Genomic DNA, 17,263 nt, shown 5'->3' with positions numbered 1-17,263 from the left:
ACATGGGGCTTGAACTCATGACCCCAAGATTAAGAGTCACATGCTCTTCCAACTGAGCCAGTTAGGTAGCTCCCAATCACATTTCAAATACTCAAATCTCAGGTTGCTCCCTGTTACCATACTGGACAGTGGCAGACCCAGAGAAGAGCATTCCAGGTAGAGGGGGAAAGTGCAAAGGCCCTGAGGTAGAAGTGTGCCTGGCAAGAGGGAAGTCCAATATGGCTGGAGCATGAGTGGTGGAGGGGGAACATGGAAGGAGGTGAGGTGAGAGAGGTGATGGGGCCAGATCAGGCAAGGCCTTGTGGACCAGGGTGAGGACTTCTGATCTGAGTTAGGCTGGGGACCAATAGAGTTTGTTTTCCCAACTTCAATTCTGATACTTTTTGAACTTGTACAAAAGGAGATGGGACAGCATTGCAAGTTCTCCTAGATTCATCACCAGCTCCAGTCATTATCAACTCAGAGCTAATCCCATTTAATCCTCCCAGGCACTCACTCCCCTCTCCCTAGATTACTTTGAAGCCAATCCTAGACATCCTATCCTTTCACTCATGAGCAATTCATGGAGTATCTCCAGATCAGAACTGTTTTAAAATCGAATCACAATACTTTAACGCTGTCAAGAAAATCCTAGTCATTCCTCCACATCATTCATGTCCAGGATTGTCCAATGCTTACGGAGGGAGGGAGCTCAGCAAGAGTGGTGGTAACGTGGGGCACCTAGCTGGCTCAGTCCGTAGAGCATGTGACTCTTAATCTTGGGGTTTTAAGTTTGAGTAGCAATTACTTAAAAAAAAAAAAAAAAGTGGTGATAACTTGCTGGTGTGGCTACTGGCTCCTCATCAGGTACTGTGAGTTTCCCAGATGTCCTAAGGCCCCACTAGATCACCTCATGCACCTGGTCACTGGCTTGGCCCCTTAGGACAGCTGCATTTGTGACCCAAAACAAGAACATATTCTAGTGAACTGTCATTCCCAATTGGGTGGAGATCAGAATCTGTAAGGGAGACCAGATATTATTTTCCCAAAGGTCAAAAATCCAGAAATATAAGTTTAATTGCTTGCTATATCTGTGAAGCTATGCATAGAATTTTTAAAGGGGCGCCTGAGTGACTCAGTCAGTTAAGCATCTGCCTTGGGCTCAGGTCATGATCCTGGGGTCCTGGAATTAAGCTCCCTGCTCAATGAGGAGTCTGCTTATCCCTCTACTTCTGCACCACTACCACCCACCCCCCTTGTGCTCTCTCTCCCAAATACATAAAATCCTTTAAAAAAATTTTATAAAGTCTCGAAAATACAGGCTTTACTGTTTTCGAGTTTCTTATAAAAATGTGCCCAGTGTGTAAAGATCTCTGGTGCCCAAATATAAATGACCACTGACTTTTTGGGTTTTTTAACTTTGTTTCACATTACTGAAAAGTTTTAAGACTAGTACCACAAATTCCCATAGGCCCCTTTACCCAGACTCAACAAATGGTAACATTTTACCCCATGTGCTTCACCATTCACACTCTTGCTAATATAGTTATATATGTGCATACATTCTGAAGCCATTTGAGAGTAGACTGTAGACATGATAAGCCTTACTCCTAAATACTTTGGGTATAGTTCTTAAGAACAAGGGCATTCTCTTACACTAGAGTAGTTATCAGAATCTGGAAATTCAACTACTCCATTCAATTCTGTTACTAACCCACAATACATACTACAAATTACTCCAAGCCCCGTAAGTCCTTTACAGCAATTTTCTTAGGTCAGGAGATTCCTGTTTGACAGGGCCAGGGGGGTGAGAAGCACTGATCCTGTGCCTTAGCAGACTAAAAATCACAACACAAACGCAGAGATCAACCATGTGTAAATATTGGTGCACTCTGAGCCAAGGACTTGGGGGAGGTTTATTTGGGACAAGATCCCACAAGACAGGAGTCAGGGAGTAGGGAGAGTGAGACAGGCTAGGGGGCATGCCAAAAACGGTGCTTATGTTGTGGTAACCGCTGTGGGCAACTGGGGCTCAGTCCCATAGGGGACCTCTGAGGCACCCTGTGGAACAGACATTGTAATAGTCCCACCAGACAACAGGCAGGCTGGTGCACTCATTCAGTGACTGCTGTCCCCCGACAGGCTGAGAAGTGCCCCCGAGGGTGTTAACCCATGTACCATAACTCCCAGAAAGCCCTCATGCAAAGGAGCAGACACAGAGGCTCAGGGCAGGAAGCTGGCCGTCTCCTGGGAACCCTTTTCTTCAGCTCCAAGTGGACCCAAGCAGGGGACAGGGTCACGGAGTTGGGGTACCATCTGCTGCCACGCCACGTATTTAATCCACTGTATCCTAAGAGCCATATAAGGCAGGCCCTATTATGATGCCCATTTCACAGATAAGGATATTGCGGAACAAAGAGGTTAAATCACAGGCCCATGATCATATAATTAGTAATTACTATGTTGGGAGTTAGGATCCAAAACCAGGCACAGCATTTCCACAGTCCATGCTCTTCATCACCAATGACCTACAACCTCCTCCCTCAAATCAGGCCCTCCCCTCCCTCATTCTCTCTACCACACGAACTCTATTCATCTGTAATGCCTGGGTGGAATGTCTCCCCTCCTGACCTAGGTTGTCCAGCCTCAGCAGGAACTTGCTCACTGCCTACAGTCCTGCCAGAAACTCCCATTCTGGAGCTTCTAAGGACTCAAATTCTTGAAGCCAGGAGTGAGCAAAAGGGAGAGGTCAGTGCTATGGGGCTGGATGAGTAGGCCCCCACAGCCAATTTTAAGACTTTGGCTTTTATTGAGATGGAGTGAGGCCAGGATTAACAGGAACACCTTGATGGAGGGGAAAAAAAAAAAAAAAGCAAAAACAAAAAACAACTGAGGCTGAAGAGAGCTGAGCAACCTAAGATAGCTGAAGTAGAAGCCATGTGTACAAGCCACATAGCCTGTGCTCTGGCGCACTCCAGGGCCCAGCTGGAATCCTGCATTTCTCCCCTTTGCCCCCCACCAGGCCTTTGCCCACACTGGTCTTCCCGCTTAGAAGCTGGAATCCTGCATTTCTCCCCTTTGCCCCCCACCAGGCCTTTGCCCACACTGGTCTTCCCGCTTAGAAGCCTAACCCTACCATCCGGTAAACTCCTTATCATTCTTCAAATTTCAACTCCACTTTTTAACTCTTTGTGCACCTGCATGGGTATTAGGGCAGAGTCATGTTTCCCTTCTTCTATCCTCTCTTTGTCGGAGGTCTGGGCTCCTTTCCTAAGGCTGTCCTCCTCTTCCCAACAGCATTTGCGAATTCATCTGCTTTCCACTTATGTAACCGACATGGGTGCAAATACAGTTCAGTGCTGCAAAATGCAGTACCCCAGAGAATGTCTAGGGAAGTTCAATACATGGATATGGGAGGAGGTATGCCTGGGGTCTATGGGTCCATCTCTCCTTCCCGACCCCTGGGCCTTGCTGACAAAAATCCTCACCTGTAGCCGAGGCTGGACTCTTTAGCCATGTTTGAGGTCCCCAGTACTGCCTCAGGGGTTACCAGCCAGGCCTCCTCAGCTCCACCATTTTCTCTTCTACCTCACTACCTTCTATGAAGGAGTCAACTGGGGTTTCTTTGGTGTCAAATCAGGGTGGGTCCCAAGGATCTGCCCAGGTGTAAGAACTAGGCTGTTTCAACCAATCTGCTAGTCTAGAGGGCTCCAGCGTGGAAGAGACCTCCTAGAGGGTCACTTCTTGGTGTGTGAGGGCCTTTTCAAAAATCCCCAAACATGCAAAATCTTTAAGACCACCAACAGGGAAGTAATCACATCCCCAATTTTATTCCTTTTGTTCAACAGTCCTGGGAGAAGGGCGCAGGAGTCAGGGTTCCCCCTTAGAATCATCAAGTACAGGTCTTGAGGGGTCTTTAGTTGATCAGATGGGGTAAGATACCCCAGCCCCTTCCTCCCAGGTCCTAGTCTGCCGCAATTAATGGGAAGAAAGTTTTCCGAAGGGGGGATTCGGGGCTTCTCACCATCAGGATATCTTCCCAAACTTCTCAGCAAAAAGTCTGCTCTTCTCAGAGTTAAATACAAGACAGGGGAGCCCAGGGTCAAGAGAAGGGTGTCTCTTTCTGTCCGATGGCGGGCGTCCTGGTTCCCCATGCTTTCGGGTAAGTAGCTCTCAGCTAGACACAGTTCAGCCAGCCGGCAACCAAGCCACCCCAAATCCTCACGGGGAGAGTTCGACCCGTTATCATGGATCGGGCAAGTTCGGGCATCTCTCAGCATCCATCCTGGGGGTCTCGAGGACCCCACGTTGCTAGGAGGGCTCTCCGATTCCCCCAATTCATCCAGCTCGTCTTCTCAAGACATCTCACCCTCTATCAGGCGGGTTCCTCGGACCCCCCACGCAGTCAGGCGGGCCCTCGGTTCCCTTGTGCTACCGGGTGAGCTCCTCTGCCTGTCACCGCCCATCGGTAGTGGTCTCTGGTGTCCCCATGCTATCGAACGTATTCCTCGGACCATCACTATTGTCAGCCTGGGTCCCTGCGGCCCCCGCGCCTCTGGACTCCTCGGTTGGACCCCGCGGGCGCACGAAGGCACCCATGGCCGTGGCGTGGCCGGAGCGCAGCAGCTGCAGCTGGCGCCGCCCGCGGCGGTACAGGTACTCGATACGCAGCACGTCGGAGCGTGGCAAGGAGGCGTGTTGCCGGAACTCGGCCCGCACCCGCGCCTCGGCGCCCGGCTTCCCGCGGCCGGCGCGCAGCAGCTCACGGTACAAGCTCAAAACTTGCCTCTGCAGCCGGCTGGGCCGGCTCATGGTAGCAGCTAGGCCGCGGGCACACGCAGGCAATGTCCCACGAACAGTCGCGCAGCGGCACCTTTGAAGTGGCTGTGCAAGGCAACGGGAACTTCCGGCCCGCGCACTCCAAAACTTCCGCCTCCTGCTTTGTTATCCCATTGGCTGTCGATGCAATTACGTCACAATGTTGCGGCTCAGGGGCGGAGCTGCTGCTTCACAGGCCTGCGGGACAAGGAGGCTGTGTCCTTGAGAGGACTGCAGGTCTCGGAACACGGCGCGGGGAGGGGGGGGGGGCGGCGCAGGCGCTCCCATTCAGATTTTGGGTCGGAAGGGGACAGGATCCCGACCTAACTCCTGGGGTCCTGGGAGACGGGGGAACTAGAGGTTGGGACCTTTGCGTCCCCCTGGTCGTGGGGGTACTGGGAAGAAGATATAGGCACAAGCAGGTTTGGTCATAAGTTATTTATTAAAACAATCTCGGGGAGGTCCGTGGGCTCCTATCCCTAGGGCAGGTGTGCACAGGGAGGTCCCAGGCATGGGGACACAGAGAAGGACGGCGTCAGGTGGTGAAGTGTTGTGTCATGGCTGGAATAACAAGCTTCTCAGTGCTGTGGAAAGACCATTAGAGACGGGGTGTGAGATCCAAGTGCCCAAAGGCAGCCTGGGGCGCACAGAGTTGCGTTGATCGCGCCCTCTGCCAGATATGAGTCAAGTACGGGGGCAGGAGAAGGGAAGGTCCTGACCAGTTGTTGAAGCCCCGAGCCCGGCACGCCTGGAACACATCGGTTAGGCTGGCACCCCGGAGTCCTCCTGGGAGTATCAGGTCGTCGGCCGCAATTCCGTTGTAGTCCCCGCAGGCTGCTCGTAGGCGTCCTCGGAGCGCGGGGGAGGCCCGTAGGGCCACGGCCCCCTCGGGCCCCACCAGCACTCGCAGGGTGGGGGACCGCTCGATGACAACCCGGGAGCCCTCAGCCCAGCGTGCGACCACGCCCCTGCATACTTGGGCTGGAAGCCGCGCCAGTTGTCCGTTCACCTGCAGAGAGGAGAGGCGTATCAGGAGCGGGGATTAGGGTTTGAATCCCAAGGTGCGGCTCAGAAACCACTGTGAATCCTGCCGCGTGTCTCTATCAGAAACGCATATCCAGGTCTTCGCTAGAGGAATAAGGTCTGGGATTTGCTTTAAAATCCTCCAGCACGAACAAAGCAAAAAGAGTGGGAGGAAAAGATGAAAGCAAGAATGGCAAAATATTTCTAACTGTAACAGGGTTTCATTAACACCACTCTCTACTGTGAGGCTTGAAATTTTCCAAAATAAACTCTTTCCTAAAAGGGAGCTCTAGAGAACAAAGAGCCTTTGGAACCTGTCGCATCTCTCTCACCTGTGTCTTCATAATCTAATAACTGTTTACACATACTCTGTGCCAGGCACTATTCCAAGTGCTCTAATATGTGGTTATTTATTTTATAAGAATGTATGACAATATATTGCAGTATATGATGCAATTGATATATTGTGACCTAATTTATATTATTGTATGTAATTAATGATATTAAAGTATTTAGATGATATTAAATTCTAACACTCTGACAAGGTAGATCAGTACTATATGCCTATATCCCTCTTTTCTTTTACTCATTAGGAAACTGAGGCCCAGAGAAGTAACATAGCTTGCTTAGGTTCACATAGCTGGTGAGTGGCAGGGCCAGTTTTGAACCAAAGGGGTCTGATTTCATGACCTGTGTTCTTAACCATTCTCCTATACGTACTCTCTCCATTAATAATATAAAATCGGTTCCAAGAGCAATCACAGCTTTTTAAAAAGGGGTTTAGGTTTATTTACTTGTAAGTAATCTCCACACCCAACATGGGGCTCAAACTCATGACCTCAAGATCAAGAGTTTCAAGCTCTTCTGACTGAGCCACCCAGGAGCCCCAAAGAGCAGTCACAGCTTCTACTTATTGAGCCCTTAGTATATGCCACCCACTTTGCTGGAATCCTCACAGCTACCCTATGTGGTGAGTATTATTATTATCACCACTTTTTGTGGGTGAGCAAACTGAGGTATAGACAGGTTGAGTCACTCACTTGCCCATAGTTACATTAGGAGTTTAGAAGACACACAGGGTCTCTTGACCATTTAACCAAAGCTCTGGCTTAGCTTACCCACCAGCTTGTGGCAGATACCCCGGCTGTTCTCTTGCTGGACCATCCTCCCACTTACAGTTGGCCTCCACCGCACAGCTGTGTTCTTTTTCTCAGCATGGGGTTTCAGGTTTGTTTTCCTCTTAATAAATACTATCCACTTTGCCTGCCCAGATTCCAATTCTGCTGCTCCCCTGCTTCCGTGTTCCTTAGGAGAGCCAGGTGTCCTCCACCCTGGCATCTCTCTCTGCTCGATTTCCAAGCTCTCCTTGTCTGGCTTCTTCCCATCAGCATTTGAACATCCCTGAGTTTCTCCCATCACAAAATCCTAGTAGTAAATCAGTTCTACGATGCCCTTGCCCTCTGCCTCTTCCTGGCTTAGCTCTATTCTCCTCTGTTTGACAAGGGGAGTTTGCATGTACAACTTGTCAAGAGATGTGTCTATTCCTGCTATTCCTCAAACCTGCGATCCAGGAGCTGCCCCCACTGCTGTGATTTCCTTTTTTTTTTTTTTAAGATTTTATTTATTTATTCATGAGGGACAGAGAGAGGGGCAGAGGCATAGGGAGAAGCAGGCTCCCCACTGAGTAGGGAGCCCGATGTGGGACTTGATCCCAGGACCCCGGGATCATGACCTGAGCCCAAGGCAGACACTTAACCAAATGAGCCGCCCAGGCATCCCCCTGCTGTGAGTTCTCAAGTCACTAACAACCTCCTTGGCCCTAAGTCGAAGGCATTTAGTGGGCTATTTTAAACTCAGTAGCTGATTTTTACCACTATTCCCCAAATATGGTCACTCCTTTTCCCTGGCCTTGTTCTTCAACACTCCTCCCTGCTGTCTTCCCCAGCTTAACATCAGATCTCACTCATTTGTCACTTTCTCCAGAAAGCCTTCACTGGTCTTCTAAACTGAGGGTACCTCCTCTGGACTTCCACTGTTTCCCTGTGCTTCCCCCATTCCAGCCCTGATCACTCTGCCTAGGCCTCCCCTATTAGAGCTCTGATCACTCAAATCAGCTGGAGTTAGTGGGTCCTGAGAAGTCCAAGGTGAAGTTTCTGTGGGGTCTAGCGGGTCATGGGAGATCAGGACAAGGACATTTAGCCAATGGAGGTCAATGTGAGATCAGGGTGATGGGACAGTTCTATGTTAAAAGGCTATGGAAGGCCAATGAGGGATCAAAAGGCCCCAGGGATCAGTGCCAGGTTACAAAAGAGTCTTGGTTAGAATTGAGGAAGTCCCTTACCCATATTTCCTGATTGGTTCCCACAGCTGCACAGCCATCCCTGAAGCCGATGATCACTCGTGGTTTGAGAGCAGTGCAGCCAGGACAGGGCAGGAAGTCAGCAATGACATGGAACCAGTCAGGATCCTCAGGCCTGGAACCCACCAATGTGGCTAGCTCATAGGCACAGGACATAACAGGCATGGGTGTGAGTCCACTGAAGCCATCAAAAGTGGTGAAGAGGCCCCCCGGCTCTAGGTGGCACGTAGCACCCTGCCCAGCTTCACAGTACCGCACACCCCCATCCAAGACGCAGCCTGTGCCCTGTGGGCAGGAAAAGGGCCGGCACTGGAGGCCTTGACCACGCAAGCACATACAGCGTTCCTGGCAGCCAGGTAGGAGCAGTGCCTCCCCAACCTGCAGAGACAGAAAGACTCAAAATTGGATTCAAAAAACTTATGAGTATCAACAAACAACAAAGGGTATGTGTAAAACATATCATGAACGACTAAGTTCCCTCATATATAAAGAGTTCCTAAAAATTTAAAAAGAGACCAATAAGTCAATATGAAAACATGGGCAGAGGCTATTCAGAAAGTTAATAGGAAAAGAAATATGAATGTTTCTTAGGCGTTTGAAAAGATGCTCAACCTCCTAATAAGACAATACAAGTTAAAAATCCATTGAGATATTTTTTTCTCTATGAGATGCGCAAAAATAAAAACGTTTGATGAGTTCTCCAGTTGTCTCTCCAAATATCTATTAACGATATTTTTTGAATTAGGATCTAACCAAGCTTTGTTTACTGCCTTTGGCTATTGTGGTTTTTAAGTCTCTTTTAACCTAGGACAACCCCCCTTGCTTTTCGTCGGTGTGTGAAAAGCCTTAAGAGCTCTCTGCAAATGTTGATGTGTGGCTAGTGTCAGGGCTGGTGTGCAGTGGACGTGCAATGGCAGATGCATCAGCTCTTATGCCCTGTTCCTCCCGGTGTGGGCATCTCTTCATTTCCAGGCTTGGTCTGGGTTTTAAACATTCATGTTTTTACCTATCCAGTGGCCACCAATCTCCAAGACAACTATGTCAGCCATCTTGGGGCTCCTTTCTTTACTTCTGAATGGACTCCAAGAGCTGCAAAACCTTTGAGAGCACTTTGCCTGCTGAGGGTCCATCCATGGTCTTCTGGTAACAGCCTTCCACTTTTTTCGGGGAACTAGCCCCACTTTCAGTCTGTGGGGTTTCCCAGGTGGTATACCTACTCTCTGGCTTCAGCTCTGGGCACATGCCCCAGGCCTGGCCAATCAGAGACACATCAGAGCACCCCATCTCCTGGCTTCTGTGATTGGCTTAGGGATGGGCAAATGACCTAACTGGAACAATAGGAGTCAGCACTTAGACTTCTGCTGTAACTATTGAGAGAGAAGGCTGTCTTCCCACTGAGATGGCTAAATGTACTTAATAAACTGGGAGCAGGAGACCACCATGCCCTACATACAGAAGTGGTTGGAGAATGAGGCTATGCATGTCTTCAAATATCCATTCTCCATTTCTTTCCCAGAATTAGAATTTATAGCTGCACTCACGGCCACCCAGCTAAAGATACATCTTCCAGCCTCCTCTGCAGCCAGATGGGGTCCTTCTGTGAAGTTCTGGCCAATGGGATATGAACAGAAGTGATGTGTCCTACTTCTGGGTTATGCCCTTATAGAGAGGAGGACTGACCTCCCTGTCCCCTGTTTTCCTGGCCAACTTGTATGAATGTAGATGTGGTGGGGAGCAGATGATTGCAATACCACAGGGGAGGCAGAACCACATGATAGAAGAAGCCTGTGTCCCTGACTTGGAGGAACCAAACTGGTTATTCTTGGACTGTTCATTAGAGAAATAAGCTTCTATCGAGTTTAAGCCACAGCAATTTTGAGCCTCTGTTGTAGCATTTGGACCTAGAGCCTACTTCATATAGAAGCCAACACAGAAAAAGGAAAAAGGAAAAAGCAGGGATGAAAGACAGACAGAAACTTGAGTCCTAGTGACATCATTTAAGCCCCTGAATCCAGCCATACCTGAAGGCCTCAAATTTAAACACTTAGAGGTAGATATATCCTTGTTGTATTTAAGATACTTGGCATCATTTTCTGTCATTTACAACTGCAAATGCTGACCTATATATAGTGTGGTCCAGGAAACATCTTATGATGAGATATGGGAAACTTTGCACACACCCGCCCATGCCAGGGGACCTCTCTTACAGGGATGTAGCGTCCACTGTGAAAGCAGCCGCAGTGCTCCTGAGACACACAGTCTGTGCCATCAAAAATGAGTCCAGGGTCACACTCACAGCCCTCATAGCATTGGGTAGAACAGTGTGCAGGGCTGGTAGGCTGGACACAGCCCCCATCACAGGTCCGTGCGCAGATGCTGTAGTGGCTTCGGGGTGGACAAATCAGGGCTGCAGGTGGACGGCAAGGGCCACTGCTTAGGATTCAAGTTTCCCTCTCCAATCCTGTTGTCTCTTGCCCCAGTCAGGCTAGCTTCCCATTGATATTTCCCAACCTTCACATCTTTGCAATTACAGTTCTCTTTCCCTTGGATGCCCTCCCCGCCCCCCACTCTACTTAGCCAATTCCATCTATGTCCGGGCTTCTGTGATCCCCATCAAGAGGGGCTCTTCCTGCTGCCTGCAACCTGCCCCAGATGCATTCCAGACCCAGCCAGGGCACTCACGGCAAAGCTTGGGGCCCCTCCAGAGCTTCACAGGGATTCCAGCTTCCTGACAGGCTGCAGTATAGGCTGTGAGGGCATCACAGAGACCAGGGTGCTGGCCATGGGTATGACATCTGTCTTGTAGGCATATCCTGAGGAAAGGCTTGGCACTGATATGGCCCAGGCAGCGGCCAAAGGGACCATCTGGTGCCTGTAGAAGTCTACACAGTTTGGAAGCATTCACGATCTGGGCAAGTTGCGTGGGGCAGCTGATGCTAAAGTCAAGATTGGGCTGGGGCAGTGGGCAGGGGTTAGTGACCAGGCCCTTGGGCCATGATCTTTGGTCTAGAGGCAGGTCAAGGGGGCCAAGTTTGCCACCAAAGGCCCCACAGATCCCCACCAGCTGGCCGTGGAAGGTGGAAGGCACAGTTAGGTGCACCTGGCTGCCCCAGTCATACATGAGATGTAGCCCACAGGCCGTGTACACCACCACATAGCGGCCCTCCACTGTGGCCCAGGCCCTGCCCTCTGCCAATACCCAGGGCAGCCGGCAGTGCTCACCATCCACCTGTGGAGGAGGAAAGGGGTCAGGATTGGGGCTGTGAAGGCTGAGCCTGCTCGCGTGCCATTTCCCTGACCTTTGCACTTCACATTCCCTCTGCCTGGTTTGCTCCTTCCCAGATATCCACGTGGACCCCTCCCTTACCTCCTTCAGATCTTGACTCAAATGTTACTTTCTCAGTGGGGTCTTCCTCATCACCTTATTTAGAATTCTAAACCTCGTTACTCTGTTCTTGTACTCTTTCTCTTCCTTGTTTTATTTTGCTTTATACCCATCACCGGATGTACTACTTATTTTACTTATTTATTAACTTATCATTTGTTTCCCTGGAGGAATGTGAGCTTTCCCTGGAGGAATGTGAGCTCTCCCAGGACTTGCTCACCATCAAATCCTCCAGGGCTTTCCTGGACCACAGAGAGACTCTCCATATAATTTACTGAAATAATACTGAATGGTTGATTGTCTCCGATTCTGGGTAGGAGGTGATAATGCATACCTAACAGATATGCTTCAGTGAGCCGTTACTGTGTTCCAGGCAATGCTTCTACCTTGTCACATACTTGCACCGTCTCTTAAGCCTTGAGGGGCAGACACGCCCATTTTACATATGGTGGGGGACACTGAGGCACTTCCAGGAGGAAGAGGGCGGGGAGTGGGCCCAGTCCAGAGGACGCATACCGTGATGACGCCGGCAAGGGTGCGGTCTAGCTGCAGGTAGTGCCCGGAGATGTTGAGGCGCAGGCTGAGCAGCCCCGTGCCATCGTGGGCCGCGTCTAGGCTGAAGGGACAGGGCCCCTGGCTTGCAGTGCGAGCCAGCACGTGGAGGCAGCGCTCAGAACGGAAGGACGCTGGCGAGGGCAGCGTGAGCACGCGGCCATCGAAGGCGAGCACGTGCGCGGGCCCGGCGAGGGCGCAGTGGTCGCGGCCTGCCGGCAGGCACTGCCTCTCACCTCCGTGCAGGCCGCACACTCGCCCGCGCCGGCACGGCCGCGGCGCGCACGTCACCGCGCCGCCGGGGCCGCAGCGGCAGCGGCGCGCGCAGCCGGGCCCGGGGTACCACACGGCCGCCAAAGCGCGGTAGCGGCCGGCGCGGAAGCAGCCGCACTTGGCCGCCGGCACGCAGGCGGCGCCGCTTAGCACGAAGCCGGCGTCGCACACGCAGTCCTCGCAGCAGCGGCTGCCGCTGGCGTCGCGACCCGAGCAGCTCTGTCTGCCCGCGCACGTGGCTGGGCAGCACGGGCCGCACAGCTCGTAGTGCGAGTGCGGCGGACACCGCAAGGCTGGGGAGAGCCGCGGGGGTGGGAGGGTCAGAGCGACGGGAAAGACATAGAGGGACGCGGGGAAGAAATCGCGAGGGCCAGAGAAAGGGGTAAGCCGGAAGAGAGGAACAGACGAGAAGATGGAGACGGAGGATGGGGGGCCGGGGGCGGGGGAGAGCAACACGGCGGGGAGAGAGAACGGGGAACACAGAACGGAAACACGAGGTAGAGACAGGCACAGAGAAGCAGCGGCGAGAGAGACAGAGACAGTGAGAATGAGACAGGCACAAAAGACAGAGAGATCTCGTTAATTAACTGCTTCCCCTCCAGATCTAACTCCTTGGCAAGTCCCGCCTGGCTCCACCCACCCAGTCCTTAACTTCACCATCGGTCCTCCCGCGTCCGTCCTCTGGTGTCCCAAAGCTCTTCCGAGCTTCACCCGCTATGTCTGCTAAGCCCTGCGCACTCACGGCAGAAGTCAGGCGTCCTCCAGGGCCGCAGGTGCACGCCTAGAGCCTGACAGGCGATGGTGAAGGCGGCCAGGGCTCGGCAGACGATGTGACGAGCGCCGTAGTGGCGACACACGTCTTCCAGGCAGTTGTCCATAAACGGGAGTGGGTCCAGCGCGGCGTAGCATGGCCCGAAGGGACCCTCAGCTGCCCCCAGCAGCCCGCAATACGCGTCTCCAGCGAATTGAATGCGTTTGGCCACTGGGCACGGGCCGGGACAGAGAGGCCCGCAGAATGGGCCACAGCCCGGCACTTCTGCCACCTTCCAGGTGTCGGGCACCTGCACGGTGGGGCTGCTGGGGCCGTATTGGCCACAGAGTCCACAGAGATAGGGTCCATAGGGCCTCCGCAGCGTTACACGTGCGAGGCTGTCCCAGTCGTAGGTCAGGGAGAGGCCGAAGTCCGTTTCTACGCAGAGCTGGCGGCCTTGGTAGTAGGCACGGAGGCAGTGGCCGTGAAAGAAGGGTAGCGATTCCAGAATTCCGTCCACCTACAGGAAGGACATGCAGGTGGTGAGATCAGCGGGGAAGAGATATAGTGCTGTCAGGAGAAATTCTTGGAAATGTCAACGAAGGATCAGAGAAGGATCAAACGGAACATTGGTTAACAGCGATAGTCGTTAGGAATCACAGGGAGATTCAATAGGGCATCAGTGGAGGCTAAATGGAGGGTCAGTAAAGGATTCCATGGGGCGGGGGTCAATGGTAGAGTGATTAGATAAGAGTTAATGAGGGGTCCATGGGAGATCAACGAAGGTTAAAAAGAATAATTAGGGAGGCAGTAGGGAGGAGCCAGTAAAGGATCAATGGGAGGATCAGAAGAGGGATAATGGAGGAAGTGGCTAGAGAAATACAAAGGGTTCTGAGGATCAAGAGAACGCTTAGGTGGCTTTGGGTAATGGGGAAACTTAGCTGTTGGGTAATAGGGGGTGGAGTCAATGAATTTTAATGGAACTGTCTAGGGAAGGCTCAATGCGTATGAGACTGAGAATCAAAGACAGGAACAATTGGGATAATAGAAAGCCTTGGGAATTCAAAGGAGGAGTCAATATCAATAGGAAGCTCAATGGGAAGATCCATAGAGATGTAAATAGAATTAATGGTCCAGTCAGTGGACTACTAGGAAGGTTAACCCGTAGATCCGTACATATCTATGGGTGTGAGGTGAGGTCAAAAGGACAGTAAATAGGGTTAATGGGCCAGTCAATATAACAGCAGTAGGATCCATTGGGGAGGGGTAATGGATGGGTTTATGGGATATTCATAGGGGAGAAAGGGAAGGTCATTGGGAAGATCAAGGCTGGGTCTATGGTTAAAGGGGAGTCAACTGAGGACTCAGTGGAGGGTTAATGGGAAGGTAATAGGAGACTCAAGGATAATAGGAGTCTCAAATAGAGAGTCTGTGGGAAGGGGTCAACAGGCAAGTCAATGGGCCACTAGGAAACTGGAGGAAATCTTTGAGGACCAGTGAGAGAGTGAATAAAGGGGGTATCATTAGGAAAAGAGGGGTCACTACAGTTTACCTGTGTGTAGTAGGGATGGTAGGGGATAGTAGGTTGATCTGGAGCCTTTGAAAACTCACCCGGATGTGGTTGAGATCTTTTGGACTCATGTCCAGCCTCAGGCCACAGGCTAAGAGGGTCAGGGCCTTGGTCCAGCCACGTGGCCGCAGCAGTGGGGTCAAATTCAGGCTGAAGGGCTCAAGGTTGGCATGGGCTGTGCCACAGAGACCCACCAGGCGGTAGACACAAGAGCCAGGGAATTCATAGTGGGTTCCTCCAAATGTGTGGAAGTGGAAGTCTCCAGTGGCAGTGCAGACCAGTGACTTCTCCAGGACAGTGGGACTGGGTGGGGACTGGGCTAACAGGCAGTGGTACCAGCCACCTGTGGAGGCCTTGCAGTGACCATGGCACTTGCCAGGCCAACACTGGGGAAGCTGGCTTACCAGGGCCCCAACGGTCGGACAGTGGCATTGCTGAGTACAGTTGTCTGTCCAGAAAGTCTGGCCTTGGTGCAGGGAGCAGAAGCAGTGGGCACGGGGCACGCATTGGCCCCCTAGCAGCAGGTAGCCGGGTAGGCACTGGCAGGTCGGAGCACAGGGGTGGCTACAGTGCTCTTGGGCTGCGGGGTTGGCACATGTGGCTGGGCATGTAGAGCCACATGGAACAAAGCGGGCGTTTTCTGGGCACTGGGGACTGGGGCTGGAGAGCAGTGGTGGGGAAGGTGGGGAAACCAGTGGTGGGGCCACAGAGCTCGGAGCAGGGGCCGAGGTGGCTGTGGGGGAGAGAGAAGATCAGGCACCTATGAGCCCCAGAGGCCTGGGTAACCAGTCCTCTCCTTCCCAGGACTTAGGAGTCATGCCCCAATCTCTGACCCCTCAGACCACAGCCCTGGGCACCTTGCAATCGACAGCCTAGGACTCCATCTGTGATGCCACAGATCTCCTCCGTAGGGCAGCTGAAGGGGACACAGGCCACACCCTCCCCTAGTTGGCAGGTACAGGAGGAGGAGCAATTCTTGATGAGGACAGTCTGGCCAGGCTGTGGAGGAAGGCAAGGAGGGTGAAAAGGGAGGTAGCATTGAAGGGAAGGTACACCCAGACCTTCTGAGATGAGACCCACACAAGGAAGTGCATGGAAATCCGAGGCAAAGGGGGGGGACCCAAGTGAAGCTCTAACAAGGACCCAATAGGATGCTCACAGGGAAGTACTGGCCATTGTGGAAGCAAGGACAGTGGTCCACAGGGACACAGTCACGCCCGGCCGGGAAGAATCCATCCTCACACTCGCAGCCCTCAGAGCAGGGAGTGGGGAGCTGCACCACTTCCTGAACACCTGGACAGGCCGCAGGGCAGGGGTTCACACACAGACTGTAGTGGCTGTGGGGGGGGCACTGCATGGCTGTGAAGAGGGGGCTTGTCAGACTCGGGCAAGCCAGGGGCCTCCCCTCTGCTGACCCAGCACCCTCAGATTGCATACCTCCCCCTCAGATTAACCTCGACAGCAGTAACAACCAGCAGTGATTGAGCAGTGTCTGCATGCTATGTATGCAGTGAGCTAGCTACTTGAATGTATCCCAGATACGACTAACACGGCTTTCCTGCTCTTTGTCTTTTATGGGGTTTTCCCTCCCAGTCCCAGCCCCAGCTGAAGGGGTTGACTGTTACTTGAACCATCAAGTCATCCCACCTTCTATCCTACTTGTTTGGGTCCATTAGGAACCTGTCAGTGGATTCTAGTGGTGGATGTTTTTTCTTGCCTTCTCTGCACTTCTAATAATAATACCTCCACTTGCTTTTTAGCAACTACACATCCTTACTTTCAATACATGGACTGAGATGATTTCACATCCAGGTTCCAGGGATGTGTACAGAACCCAGGGCTGGCTAATCAGAGGATTCTTCCCTCCTCTGGATCACAATAACTGGACAGGTAAAGCCTGTGGGTAGTGACCCTGGGACTTTTGCTGGGGCCGCTGGGAAAAGGGTGTTACATTTTTGCAAAGGCTTTGAAGCTGGTAGAACTGTCAGCCTGAAGTTGCCAAAGCCTTGCTGCTACCACAAGAGGAGAAGAATCTGCTTTCAAACAAAGCTAACAGAGAGAGGATGGAAGGGAAGAATAAGATGGAGAAGGAGAAAAATGGACTTTTTAAAAACTGCGGTTGAGAATTCTTAATCCGGCTAAGCCTGAGGATAGAAACACCCTCAGTCTTCGTGGGTAGATGTGCTCCAGATCATTTGTTCTTTCTTCCTTCAGTTTGAGTTGGGACTCTGACATCGCCATTAAGAGTCCTGCTTGATACAGTGGCCGCATTGTGTATCCATGACCAGCTAGTTGGGCCAGGGCTGGGTAAATGACCATGACAGACAGAGGTGGAGGTGGCCATCAGTCTGTAAGTAAAGATCAACCCAAACAGATTCCCTCCAAGAACATTTGAGCCTAGAGGCAGAAAGAGGTCAGAAGGAGATAGACACTGACACCACAATGATAAGTCAAGGTGGGGCCAAGAGTCCATGAGATCATGGAGGATACATATGGACAGAGAAATTGGAAGTTGATGAGAAATTGTTAAATGAACAAAATATTCAGGTGCCA

General features: G+C 51.8%; 2 protein-coding genes across 2 annotated transcripts; both read right to left on the bottom strand.

The window, feature by feature from the left end:
• Positions 1 to 2,400: 2,400 nt before the first annotated feature.
• Positions 2,401 to 4,900, bottom strand: SDHAF1 (succinate dehydrogenase complex assembly factor 1). The gene has a single exon (XM_026484520.4). It carries the CDS (start codon positions 4,789 to 4,791, stop codon positions 4,435 to 4,437), a length of 357 nt encoding a protein of 118 aa, XP_026340305.1. The 5' UTR covers positions 4,792 to 4,900; the 3' UTR covers positions 2,401 to 4,434.
• Positions 4,901 to 5,204: 304 nt separating this feature from the next.
• LOC113244798 (IgGFc-binding protein-like) lies at positions 5,205 to 11,536 on the bottom strand. The gene is made up of 4 exons (XM_026484434.4): positions 10,862 to 11,536; positions 8,162 to 10,586; positions 5,517 to 5,806; positions 5,205 to 5,381 (listed from the first exon to the last, which is right to left on the bottom strand). The coding sequence occupies exons 2-4, from the start codon at positions 8,513 to 8,515 to the stop codon at positions 5,333 to 5,335; spliced, it is 693 nt and encodes a 230-aa protein (XP_026340219.2). The 5' UTR covers positions 8,516 to 10,586; positions 10,862 to 11,536; the 3' UTR covers positions 5,205 to 5,332.
• Positions 11,537 to 17,263: the final 5,727 nt, after the last annotated feature.

This window comes from Ursus arctos, unplaced genomic scaffold, assembly GCF_023065955.2.
Source record: "Ursus arctos isolate Adak ecotype North America unplaced genomic scaffold, UrsArc2.0 scaffold_19, whole genome shotgun sequence".
NCBI classification, from domain to species: Eukaryota; Metazoa; Chordata; class Mammalia; order Carnivora; family Ursidae; genus Ursus; species Ursus arctos.
This window is presented reverse-complemented; position numbering and strand designations above follow the sequence as displayed.